At 34.1% G+C, this 14,628-nt stretch overlaps 1 protein-coding gene across 3 annotated transcripts in view; it reads right to left on the reverse strand.

Annotated features, from left to right (window-relative positions):
- The window catches only part of Ssbp2 (single stranded DNA binding protein 2), a 225,409-nt gene that overhangs the window by 137,882 nt on the left and 72,899 nt on the right, over positions 1 to 14,628 (reverse strand). For all 3 annotated transcript variants that reach the window (XM_048331621.1, XM_048331619.1, XM_048331620.1), the window contains exon 2: positions 13,045 to 13,117. In XM_048331621.1, the coding sequence (XP_048187578.1) occupies positions 13,045 to 13,117 (73 nt within the window). The remainder of the gene's footprint in view (positions 1 to 13,044; positions 13,118 to 14,628) is intronic.

Consider the following 14,628-nt stretch of genomic DNA (forward strand, 5'->3'; position numbering starts at 1 on the left):
ATACATCAATGCTTTCAGTCTCATAACATTTTTTTAACTATAGAGTGAGTAAAGTTCATCTTTCTCATTTTAAAGTACAAGTCTGTGCCAGAAGTAGCTAAAACTTTGGTCTATCATATTAAACTTAGAAGCTGTCCTTTCATTGCTTGTGAATGAACAATACTTAGCTCCAGAGAAAAGCTGTTCTACACAAACACACACACACTTCCATAGTGAATAGTATAACTATTTCCAAATAAGCCACTATTCTAAATCTTGCTTATTTACAAAAAAGTATAAATCAATGTTCAAGACAAAGCAAAAGTGAACTCTGACCTATAAAAAACAAAGTCATACTCATTTAAACAAGTGTTAAAAAAATGAGAATTAGAAACAACTTGGGAAACATTTACCATTAGTAAGTATAAAATAAGTTTTGATACTTTTATGCTACAGAAAAAAATGGAACATATAGCTACATGTAAAGGGCCATTTCTGATGTTTTTTCAAGTTGCAAGTTTGGAGAATAGTATGTAGAGTGTAAGAATGTCTTTGTTTGAAAAAATGTCTATAAATGTATTTATACTAAAGAAATTAAACTAAATTTACAACTATTTTCTGGGAAAGGATAATGGACAGGTTTCATTTTAGAATTATAATTATCATGTATTTTGAAACTAGTATGCATCAATAATTGACAGATGACTTGAAAATACCCCTAAATGTTGACTGTTTTTTCAGAAACATATGTTTTGTTTCTAAATAATGGAATAGATACTTTCTGTAATACAGAGTTTTGTGTACTTCAAGCTTGTTTAGGTTTTGAATGGAATCTATGTCAACAAATTGTCTCCTTTTATTCTTCTTTCCTTTAACCAATATCCTAGTCTCAATGATTTTCTCAGCCCAAAGTCTTTTCTTGTTTAAATATCCACCACTCCTCTTTCCATCACTTGACTGGAGACATGCTCATTGCCCATTACGTTCATGTAAATCTTAAGGGCTACTCCCGTGCCATATTCTACATGAGAGCCTTATCTGTGATTGTGCTGCATCTATCACATAAGCCAACATTTTCATCATTTCTCCATAAACTCACAACCAAACATTGAATCATGAACAAAAAAATATCTTCCAGCAGAGATAAAGCACACTTTATGGTATTGTATAAATGACATAAAGCATTTCTTCTAGGAACTTATACTATAAATATTGTCAGGTGACAGAAGCTTAAGGTACACACACACACACACTTATTAATACATTCTTCACTTTTACAAGACAGAAAGCAACCTGGGTGTTTACCAGTAGGAGGCTTGGTAAAATATGACACATTTAATAGAGTGAAACACTCTATCACCATAAAAAAAGAGAATTATGATATTTCATAAATCAGTATAATTTCCAAACCAAAAAAGGAACACACACACAACAAAACACAAAATAATGAGTACAATCTTGTGTAAAAACAAAGAAAAATAGGGGCTGAGAATATGGTCTAGTGGTAAAGTGCTCGCCTTGTATACATGAAGCCCTGGGTTCAATTCCTCAGTACCACATATATAGAAAAAAGCCAGAAGTGGAGCTGTGGCTCAAGTGGTAGACTGCTAGCCTTGAGCAAAAAGAAGCCAGGGACAGTGCTCAGGCCCTGAGTCCACTCCCAGGACTGGCAACAAAAACAAAACAAATAATAAAAAAAAAACAAAGAAAAATAATAACACAGTGAGCACTTAACTTTTTCATCCTTATTTGCTTCTGGCAAGGTAGAATGGCACTGAGAATTTACCTATTATCTCTCAACTCCACCAACCATATTCCTATAATCCTTTCTCCATTTGGGGCTGGATTTCAGAAATTATGTTTCCTATCCTCTTTGTCAGCTGACTCTGGTTAATTTCTGACATTAGGAAATAGTAGCCAGAGATGAAAAACTGAGAGGAAACGCTCCCTGCCTTTGCCTCCAAAAGTGAAGAAACCACTCAATACTCAACATATCCAAATAAGTATGTGTAATATACTTGTGTAATAATGAAGTGTGAGATGAAAACCTAAAGATAGAGGATTTAAATAAAACTAAACTGGTTAAGAAATCCTTCTACAGTTTTTGATAGCTGTAAATTTTCCACATGCTATAGGTAAAATTAAGACTTGAGAAAGCCTAAGTTGAGTACAGAACTCTAAAATAGTGCATTTGAACTTTTTATTGTTCTTAAGAGATACTGTCACACAAACTCAAGATAACAGATCTAATGATGTAATTGGTTTACTTAAAAATGTCCAAAGACTCCCTTAAGGAAGAAGATAGAGTGGAAATTTCCTACCATAGTATGTAAGGTTGTAATATGTAAGTAAGATCTGGCAGCAGCCATATTGGCCACATGGCAAGCTTGACCACGTGGTATTCCTGGCAACTTGCCTTGATGGGCTTGTCTGGATTCCTACAGGAAGGGAGTTCCTAAATGCCAAGAGACAGGGACAGGCACATGGCCTATAGGTTACTGAACCTGTCAGTCAAGTGCTTGAGACTGGGAGCTTCCTGTGACCCAGCCCCCTGACTTGACCCTATTTAGAGGCAGGCCAGCTCAGGCGCCATTACACCATACCACATGTTCGAGTCTGGTGTCTCTCGTTCCCATGGCACCCCAATTCATCTCTCCATTGGAGCTGAACTGGTTTGTTGGTACTTAGAAATCTTCCGGAATTAAGTCTCTGTGCCACTGTCCTGTTTTGTGTTACATGTTTCTCTGAAACCTGGGACTGGTCCATCTGGAACTTCTCCAATAAATCCATCTTTTTACTTGAGACTGTTATCTGAGTGGTGGACTCTTGGAGGAATGGAGGATACCCCACACCTTCTGTCGCCCTTACAAAGGTCTTTCTATACCGGCTCTTGCAGGATTTGCTACCCCCTTAGAGAGAGAAAGCCCTAAGAAAGCCTTCTTAAGAATACAGAGTTCCAAGACCTTCAGGTAGAAAGGGGAGGGGTATTTAGGCAGAATATACCAGTGAATGAAGCCTAGATAATATTAGCTTAAGGTATACACAAGCAAAGACCAGCTGCCATGTTTACCAGAAACTTAAAAAACGTGAAGGAGGAAATAGGAAGCTATTATAATTACTAAAAAGTCTACAGTGTTCTCTGCAATGGCCTCTCACAAACATACCTCATGCTTCTACCTCTAAATTCAGATCATTTAAGGAAATGTATTTTTCATTATATTTACTTTTAAGTAATTATTAAAAATAATGTGTCTTTGTACCTTTATTTTGAAGAACATATAAAAATCCTACAAGTAAGGATAAAAATCCCTTTACCTCACCAACATACCATTCCAGGAAACAACTAGCCAGATAAGTACTTTCTTTTAAAACTTGTACTATATATTACATTAATAAGTATGTACCCACACTAATACACTCTTCTGTTTTATGCTCAAGGGTTCCCATAAAATGGCATTCTTGCACTTCTTTTACCAGGCAATGTTTTGACAAGTTTGTCTATGTAAAATCAAGTAGCTTTAACTTACTCCTTTACACTATGGAAAGCCTATACAACTAACTTAAATATTCTCAATGTTAATTATGTAGGCAATTAGAATATATTTTTACAGTACCATTTGGAATTTGGATTCTAAAAAGTGAATAACAGTTCTGAGAAACACACTCATGTTCAAAATTCAGAGGTATTCTGACTCATTTGTAAAATACAGTCAAACCTACCTTATTTGTAGATTTATTACACGTGACTTGGACCAAGCATGGACAAATAAATAAAAAGGGATGTCAAAAATAAAGATCTGATGTCAATTCAAAGGAAGCTGCAGCTAGAGCACAGCCCTTAGTCCTACCCAAAGGGCACTGGCAGCCACATCTCATCTGGGGTCCAGGTCCTTATCCTAACCAATTGGAAGCTGTGGTGAGAGCACAGCATTTAGTGACAGGACCAATTTACTGTTCACTCTCCAAATGAAATGTTAAAGAGAAGGATCAGGTGAAAAGGGAAAAGCTCACCACAAACAAGCTAGAACAGCCAGTGTTTGCCCAATGCTGAGCAAGGTATGGGCAGCAAAAGTGAAAAAGCGATTTCTGACCCACGCTTTCTGTCATGCTCTGAGAGCCCCACTCTAGGCAACCAGACACACATGGAACCAGGCTGAATAACCCAACTCCAGGTATCTGCTGCTTTTTCACAGGACTTCCCTGGCCTCAAACTATCAACTTGCCCTCACAAAGACTCATGAGATTACAGATTGAAGGAGAGTAGCTATTTTACTGATATAGCCCAGGAGACTCAACTCAATAAGGAGGACAAACTGACTCAAAAAATAAGTTCATTCTTTTATCTCTGTTATACATATATATTTTTTTCTCTTTACTTTTCCTTTTCATTTATCCTATTTCTCACTTACTTATGAAATATGTCGCTGGTGGTTAATTCTACTTCTTTTTTCTGATATTCCTAGCTTTTCTGTTCCTTCTCCATCTGTAAAAAGTATTTCTTTCCCACAATTGATATATATTTCTACTATATACCTGACACATTCCACTATTCCTCTCCCCATTATATGCCTTTCTTACTGCTTTCCTCACAATGTTTCCTTTCATTACCTAACTTTCATCTCCTAATTTTTTTTACTTTTCTAACTCCTTTTATACTATATAACAATGTCAGTCACCTTTATATACAACTTGATTAGTCCTAATGATTAATAATGTCAAAGATATTTTATATAAATATCTAATTAGGAATTAAATTGAAGAATGTGTTATTGTTGAGTTCTACCCATAGGCTAGTGATAATAAATGATATATTTACCTGGCCAGTACCCAGACCTAGCAGAATACTGGGAATGGTTCAACAGTAAGATGGTGGGCAACTCAAAGCCCAAGCCCCAAATTAACTCAAATATGCAAATCTCAATGTAGGAATGCCAGAAGACACCACAAAATGTCAACAGTCACATAACAAAGGTTTGGAATGATAATAAGGGGGATAAAGTACAAATATTGAGCTCAATATTTTAATAAAAATGATCAATCATATGAAAGCAAACACAAGTAAAGACATTGTAAAAATACAAGCAACTAAATAAATTCAGACAGTAGAAATAAAAAAGCTAAATGAACTGAAAGGAAACAGAAAAACACCTAAACATACAGATAATATACAGATAAAGAGTTAATGGAAATGAGGAAGTGAATGCAAGACATGAAAAAGGGAACCCAACAGAGATTGAAATCTTTGGAAAAAAATATCAAACTGAACACCTGAAAAAGACAAAGTTGAAAGCCTCCCTAGCAGAGTAGATGAAAGAGAAGAATGTTAGGGATTGCAGATTAAATAGATACAGTAGTAAAATCAGAAGACAAAGAAAAAAGAGAAATTTGTAAATTTTTCAAAAGTAAAAAACAAAAGATACAAATCATAGGCATAGAGAAAGATGATGTAATAGCAAAAGGTATAGGAAATATATTCAACAAAGCATTGGCAGAAAAATTCCCAAACTTCAAAAAAGAGAAGCCCAACATATCAGATCAGAAAAGATCCTTATGAGGTTAGTTAAAATAAGCAAAAAAAAAAAGTAAAGAATACTGAAAAACTTCAACAGAGAAATACCCAGTCTTATAATGGTAAATCCATCAAAACAACAGATTACCAGATCTCTCAACAGGAACCATAAAAGCAAGCAGACCTTAGAATGACATATTTCAAGTGCTGAAAGTAAACAACTGTCAACTTAGAATACTCTACTCAGGAAAGCTATCTTTCATAACTGAAGACAAATGAAAACTTGCCATGATAAACAAAAACTAAAGCAGTATGGGTACCCAACAAACACTAAAGAAAGGAATCTGGCACAGAGAGGGAGAAGATCAACAAAAACAGAAAAATAGAGATGAAAATGAAAAGATATAAAATGACAACTTGACTCAAAAAGCAAGACTAGGACCTGTTAACAAGAAAAACATGTTGCTGCCTCAAACAAACACTGACTTAAAGTGAAAGGTTGGAAAAAAAAAATCTTCCAAGCAAATGAACCCTGAAACAGGCAAGAGTCAAATATTCCTATATCATTAGGTAGACTTCAAATCAAAAGTTGGTCAGACTGAACCAAAAAATGTCATTTCATATTAAGAAAAGAAACACTCTATCAAGTAGTGTTAATGTTTATGCATCTAACAGTAAACACTTTATTAAATAAACACTCCTGGACTTACATAGACAGACCTCAACACAACCCTAGCAGGAGACATCAATGTCCCACTCTCATCAACAGAGAAGTCACCAAATAAAGTCAGAATTAAATGACACAATGGGCCAAGTACACCTGACAAATATCAACAAAGTATTTCACCCAGCAGCTGTACAATATACATTCTTCTCAGCAGCCCATGGAACTTTCTCCAAAATAGATCATCTTTCAGGACAAGACAAGGCTTAGCAAATATGAAACAATTGAAACACTGTCCTGTATCAGACTATAATAGTATAAAATTGGAGTTCCACAGCAAAAGAAATTTCAGAAAATATTCAAACACACGGATATTGAACATTGTTGAATGAGTGAATCATTGAAGAAAAAAGAGAGCAGAATCAAAAGTTTCTAGAATCCAGTGAAAAATCAAATACAACCTACCAGAACCTTTGTGATATAGTACAAGCAGGACAAAGAGGAAAGTTTATCGCTATGACTACCTACACTAAAAAAATAACAAAAACAGAGAAATCACAAAAAAATACATTAATGATACCCTTTAAATTTCCTAGAATAAAAAAACTAGACAAACTAAAATTGGCAGATGAAAAAATAAAGGTGAGAGTGAGAACCAATGAAAAGGAGACTTAAAAGATGAGATGAAGATTCAATGGAACAAAAAAATGTTTTTAGCTGCATGTGTGTGGCTCATAGTTATAATTCTAGCTACTCAGAAGGATGGTATCTGAGGATGACAGTTTGGAGCCAGTCCAAGGAGACAAATCTGAGAGACTTTTATCTCCAATTAACTAGGAAAAGCCAGAAATGTAGGCCTCACTCAAGTAATTGAGTACCAGACTTGAGCAAAAAAGCCCGGCAACAGCTCAAGCTCCAGTACCAACACACACACACACACACACACACACACACACACACACACACACACGGTATTTTAAAAGGTAAAGAATGACAAACCCATAGCCACTCTGAAGGATGGATATAACCAAAATTATAGGGGACAAGTGGGGTACTCACAGAAATACAAAGCATGAAAGACAATGAAGGGAATACTTTGAAAATCTGTACTCAACCTGGAAAATCTAATTAAAATAAATATAGTTAGATGTATCTGACCTACAAAACTGAATCAAGAAGATATAATAGGTCTATAATCACAAAGATTGAAGTAGCAATAGTTTCATAATAATGAAAAGCTCAGGTCCTAATGGATTCATGGCAAAATTCTACCATAGGTTTATACCTTTATAAAGTCAACTAGGCTTTTGTTGTTGTAGTTTGGGAATTTTTATTTGTTTGTTTTATTGGTTTTCTTTCTTTCATTTCTCTTTGTGGTAACTGAGGATAGAATCAGAGTTCCATACAAACTAGACATGCAATCTACTACTTCAGACATCTAACAGACCTTTAAGAACAATTAACAACAATGCTCCTCAACCATTTCCATAAAATAAAAGGGAAGGAAGGCTTCCAAACTCATTCTATAAAGTCAGTATTGTACTTATCCCTATATTGGACAAAGGCACCACAACAAAACAGAATTACTAAACAATTTCTTTGATGAAAACCAGGCCAAAATTTCTCAAAATTTTCCCTGCTAACAGAATTGAACAATACATCAATATGATCATACACCATGATAAAGATGGTTTCACTTCTAGTATGCAAAGTTGATTCAACATACATAATTGATAAATGTAACATAGCACAAAACCAGAATCAACACAAAAATGATAAGATCATTCTAATCAATTGTTCAACATATGTAAATCAATAAATCTAACACAGCACAAACAGAATCAAAAAGGAGTATCATATGTTCATATTATTTGGTGCAGAATATGCCTCTGACAAAATTCAACAACCCTTTATGATAAAGGCTCTGAAGAACTGAGGAATGGATTAGGAAAAAAATGTGTATTAACACAATAAAGGCTGTTACATACAGCAAACCTATATACAACATTATAATAAATGGAGAAAAACCAAGTTAGGAATGATACAAATTCTCTCCACTTCTATTCAACACAGTACTGGAATTCATAGCCAAAGCAATAAGGCAAGAGAAAGAAAGAAGAGGGATGCAAAGAGGGGACAAAATCAAATTATCCTTGTTTGCAGATATGATCCTAAAGGACCCCAAAGCATTTAGATCTGATAAACATCTTCAACAGAATAGCAAAATACGAAATCAACAAAACAAAATTATCTTTTCATATACCAATAATGAACAGGCTGAGGAAGAAATTGGGAGCACAATTCCATTCACAGTAGCTTGGTGGGGGGCATTACTAATAAATTTACTCAAAATAGTGAAAGATCTCTACAGTATAAACATTGAAGTAAAACATGGAAGAAGACAGAAAGAACATGCATATTCAGGAATTGGCAGAATCAATATTCTGAAATAGCTAGACTGCCAAAAGCAATCTAAAGATTCAATGCAATCCCCACCAAATACCAATGTCAATACTAGAATCCATATGGAAGCATAAAGGATCCTAAATAGCCAAGACAATCTTGAGCAAAAAACAACACTTGAGATATCACCATACCAGACTTCCAATTATACTATAGAGCCATAGTAACAAAAACGGCATGGTAATGGCACAAAAACAGAAACAAAGATCAACAGACTATTAAAAGACCCAGAAATAAATCTATGCAGCTACAGCCATAATACTTTTGACAAAAGATCTAAAACACATGGAAGAAAGATAAATAATGCTGAGAAAACTGAATATATGCATGCATAAGACTGAAACTAAATCTCTATCTCTTACCCTAAACTAAGATCAACTCAAAGTGGATTAAGGACCCTATGTAAGAACTGAAAATATTACAGGAAATATTAGAAAAAACATGGGAATATATTGGCATAGGCAGTAAATTCCTAAATGGAATTGAAATAGCTCTGCAAGTAAGAGCAATGATTGATAAATGGAATTACATCAAACTAAAAATTTCTTCACAGTAAAGCAGTCTCTACACTGAAAAAATAGACTACAGATTGGAGAGACTATTTGCCCAATTTACATCTGACAGGAGATTAATAACCAGAATATATAGGGAGTTTAAAAAGCAAACCTCGCAACAAATAAACAACCCAATTAGTACTGGAGATATGAGCTAAGCAAATACTTTCCAAAAGTAGACAAATGTCCAATGCTTGATAACCCTGGCCATAAGCAAAAGATTAATCAAAACAGGAAGCAGTCAGATTACCCCATCATCAAGAACACAATAATAGCAAAGAACAATAAATAGCAACAACAATAATAACACGAACAACAATAAATGCTGGCAAGTATGCAGGAAAACCCTTGCACACTGTTGGTGGGAATGTAAACTAGTATAACTACTAAGTAAATCAGTATAGAGATTTCTGTAAAACCTAAATAAAACTAGATATATTACTCTTGAACATTTATCCAAAGAAATGTAAGTCAGTACACTCATAGTCATTGCAGCACTATTCACAATACCCAAGCTATGGAAACATCCCAGATCTTTTACAGCTATTTAATATATCAAGCATATATAACATGTTTGCAATTATAGGCATGTTTGAGCAGATTAGAAGGTGAGAAGGGAAAGAGTGTTAGACAGTAGACAATACTGAAATATACTGTATCTGCTAATGAAGATGGAAAAACAAAACCCACTGAAATCTGTGAGGGGTGGAGGATTGAGGAAAGCAGGAGTAGGTGAGGTCAATCTAATTTATATTATATGCATGTGAAAAATATCCTGATGAAGGTTCTTGAAATACTTCACATGCAATTTAACACAAATGAACATTAGGAAGGTAAATATGTCCTGTCTGGGATGCAGGTACTAATGGGGAAAGGAAAACTGACAGGATGAGTAGGATGAATGTCATCAAAACCCTTTATGTACATGTGTAAAAATAAAAGCAAATGGTGTGTTTACATTGGTTTGGGAAGGGATGAGGGCAAAAGACAGAGAGAGTAAGTCTGATCAAGGGACATTTTGTACATAAATGGATGTCACAATGGAACTTCCTTATGCAACAATCATGCTAATTTAAAAAGAAAACGGGGGCTGGGAATATGGCCTAGTGGCAAAAAGTGCTTGCCTCATATACATGAAGCCCTGGGTTCCATTCCCCAGCACCACATATATAGAAAATGGCCAGAAGTGGCGCTGTGGCTCAAGTGGCAGAGTGCTAGCCTTGAGCAAAAAGAAGCCAAGGACAGTGCCCTGAGTCCAAGGCCCAGGACTGGCAAAAAAGATAAATAAATAAATTTTTAAAAAAGAAAAAAAACGAAGTGAAATTCTCATATACACACAGAACTGTTCAGCTGATGCAGAGAAGTTCTCAGTCTGGTGTTTATTTCAGTTGTGTTTAAATCATTGTATGATCTGCACTAGTGTTAAGAAATGTTACAAAGTTAATGTAGTGAAAATGTCCCAGAAAAGAAATGATGCTCAAAATACACATAAAAGTTATGGTAATCCTTCTAATCCAAAAGGATTATATCATTGGCTTATTAAAAGTGATAAAGTGAACATTTTAGATTTCTTCCAAGGTGAGTGTCTTCTTCATTAGCAGAACTTGCAGAGCATTATGGAGAAAATGAAAGCAACCACAGTACTTCAGATAAAGAACATTAAAATAAGATTCGGTTTGCAATATACAGTATTAATGTGTACAACATAACTTTGTGATAGTAATGTAGTATATACCACAAGGTTTCAAGCTATGGATAGCTCAGACATGCTGTACATAGTAGGATATAGGTAAATTAAATAATTTTAGAGTACTGAATCAATGCATTTTGACCTGTGGTAATCTCCTTGACCTCATACACCTACAGAAACCAAGAGTCCATTGTCATCTGTTTTCAGCTTTACTAATTTCTTTGGTAAAATTTAGCCAAAATAGTAATTCAAAGAATCCTTGGTTTTTTCATTCCAAATGTAACCAGAGTAAATAAAACCATAGCAAATACTTGTCAAAATATGTAAATCTGTTCTGAAATTCTAATTCCATTTTTACCAGTTTTAGAAATTTTTATATCAGTTTCCCTTATTAAGCTCAGGGTCTATGAATATAGCATTAAGTTATCTGGATACCATATAACTCATTTGAATTTAAATATCTAAACTTCCTTAAATAAGTTAGTATCATTTTATTTTGTCATAAAGTTTAATAAGTATTACAATCAAGTTATCAATGTGTTCAATAATAGTTTAAATCTCCGGTGTTGGCTTTTGTTTGTTTTAAATAAGTTGGCAATCATGAAGAGTAAAAATATTAAGGACATTCTTTCTGCAATTTAAATTACTTTCTCTGTAATAGCACATACTGAAGAGAATAAAAAGATCATAGCCCAAAGTCTTCTAATTAATGATTTAATGAAACACAGATACAGTAAACTTGTTTGATTTGAATAACTTTTCAACATATTAGCTTATATTATATTCCTTCTATGGTAAAACAATACTTCTTACATGTACTGACAAAACCTCTAATATTCCTAATTTGCAAATAGGCCTAACTAATTCACATCAAATAATTAACTAGAAAAAAAAGATTGTGTGTTTAGTAACTTATGTATTTGGTTTGGGGTGCAAATGAATTTTGGAAAAGATATCCTTCATTGTAAGACACTGAGAATTGCCTTCCCTTTTGTATCTCAGGGTTAGTGGAGTCCAACCCAATGAGATCATTAGACACATACTATTTCAAATATCACTGTCCAAAAGAAAAATAAACATGAACCGCAAATGAGAGACATATGCAATCTTAAATATTCTAATAACCAGATGTCAAAACATAAAGTAAAATTACTTTTAGTAGTATCTTATTTTACTTAATATCTCCAAAATTTAGTGTGATCAAAATTTCCAAACCAGTGATATTTTTATGCTCTTTGTTCAAAATGAATCTTCAAAATATAACCATAGCAGTTCTCAGGTGACTGGATGTATTTCAAATGCTCCTACTCCACCTATGGCTAGTGGCCACCATACTGTACACAGATACAAAGGGAAAACCAGGGGCCCTGAAATTAACATGGACAAAGTTTGAGTTCTACTTCCATTAGTCATTAAGCTGTGTGACCAGGAGTTATTTAGGTAAATTAACTAAGAAAGAATTATTGTTCTAATCAGAATAAACAGCCATAAGATGGCATGACTTGAGAGTTTCTTTTAAAAGTTACAGATATATAATGTACTTCGATGGATTATCTGCCAGGCATACAACAGAACTCAGTATCCTTATTGTCCTTGTCATCATAATACAGGTTGTAGAAGGACCACTGTAAGAAAGCTCAGTTTCAAACTTTTAAAAAGGAAAGGAGGGATGCGGCATAGCAGCGTGTGCCTATAATCCCAGCACTCGGGAAATGATGTTAAAGAATAGTGAGATCAAGGTGAGCCTGGGCTACACAACAAGACTTTTCCTCCAAAAAAAAAAAAAAGGGGAATGAGGAGGGGAGGGGAAGAATGGGATGGGGGGGGGGGGGGGTGAGTGGAGAGGTAAAAGAACTTGAAAGATTATCAAAAATGTTTTTTAAACACCATAATGATGCCAAAATAAATGTTACGTAAGTATAGTAGAGGTTTTTTGAAGGTAACTTGACTTTTTAGTTCTAAGAGGGCTAAATGGCTAGATAGTTGACTGAAAGGTTACTGAGTGACAAAGAAATGGCATTTGGGGGATAATGCTTATTTATAAGCTATAAGGGCTATACATTATACATCCTGATAATTAAGCATCAAGTATATAATACATAACAATTTTTCTCAATTGTTCAATGTGTTTTCATACATTTATATAAGTTAATAAAATACAATGTAGAAAATATGTAAAACGTACCTCTGATAAAAATGTTTGGGCCGATTTCTGAGCTCCTACATGGAGCAGATATTCATATACATAGAGTGCTAACCTGGAAAACGAATAAAACAATTACTGAGAAGAGAAATACTTAAAATTCATTTTAAAAAATTTACATCTTTCCTCAGAAAATATATTTTATACACTAACATAACAGAAAATAAAACTTTCCCATGCCCTTTCAATGGAAAATTTATATATTTATGTTCAGAAAGAACTTGAACTCATTAAAATAGCACAGAAAAGATAAACATATATTTCTTTGGAAATAAATAACTAAATATAGACTTTTTCATCCACAAACCAAGCATCAGTTTCTTTGTAATACTTAACATAATATTTTACAACCCCAAATTAATAACCCCAAATCCTATTTTAAGGTAAAAGTATATTTTTAGCAAGAAATATTAATTTGGTTATTGGACTTTTCCAAAACTTTTTGGGTGAATATTAAAGTAAATCCTAGCTCTTTGCAAAACCATATGCCAAAAATGTTCTTTGAATATCCATTCTAACATTGGTTTGGCAACTTCTCCTTCTCCTTATTTTTTAGGTTTATTCTATCAATTAATATCTTAATTCATAATGCACTCAATTCACAGCAAAACACTACAGTGTTATATAAACTTTAAAGATAGAAAATCACATTATGCATGTGGGTGCTTACAGTTTGAAGGTGAACACAAAATTACATATAAATTTATTACTCAAACATAGAATATTGAGGGTATAACATATACTTACACTAACTACTCTCATCTTGTGGATTCAGAATTTTTAAGATATATCATGTGGCTCAATCTCAGTCTGAGCTGTTAAAATATTATTCATAAACCCAAATTAGTGTGTGGCAGTATTTTTAATGCTATCTTGGATAGATGCCCAGACAGCTCACAATGGTTCAGTTTCTGCTACACTATATTTACCAATATTAAACCAGCTATATAGGAAACAATACAATGTAACAATAACCACAGTTTTCTACAGCTTCACCATTTCTCCTTCCAAGGGAGTTTTTGATTATTAAAAATTGATGGTATTTACAAAAGTGACAGAGTTTATTTTCTTGAAAACAAACCATGCATTTGTCATTTTTAAACAGCCTGTGTAGGGCTGGGAATACGGCCTAGTGGCAAGAGTGCTTGCCTCATATACATGAAGCCCTGGGTTTGATTCCTTAGAACCACATATATAGAAAAAGCCAGAAGTGGCTCTGTGGCTCAAGAGTGCTAGCCTTGGACAAAAAGCAGCCAGGGACAATACTCAGTCCCTGAGTCCAAACCCCACGACTGGCAAAAAAATAAAAATAAATAAATAAATAAATAAACAGCCTGTGTAATTAAGTTATTCTATCCTTTTAGCTCTTTCCCCATTCCAAAGATCCAAATATTTAAAATGAGAATTACTTTTGTAATTACTAATCACTTTAAGAGACCAGACTTGTGTTAAAGTTACTCAGAGATTAAAAGTATAAAAATGCAATTTTGAAACATCTAATCTCTTGAAATGGAATGACTCTTCCTAGTTCAGTCAGTGCTTCTCAACTCTCTTCCCTATGCTACC

This window comes from Perognathus longimembris, chromosome 22, assembly GCF_023159225.1.
Source record: "Perognathus longimembris pacificus isolate PPM17 chromosome 22, ASM2315922v1, whole genome shotgun sequence".
In the NCBI taxonomy this organism is placed as follows: Eukaryota; Metazoa; Chordata; class Mammalia; order Rodentia; family Heteromyidae; genus Perognathus; species Perognathus longimembris.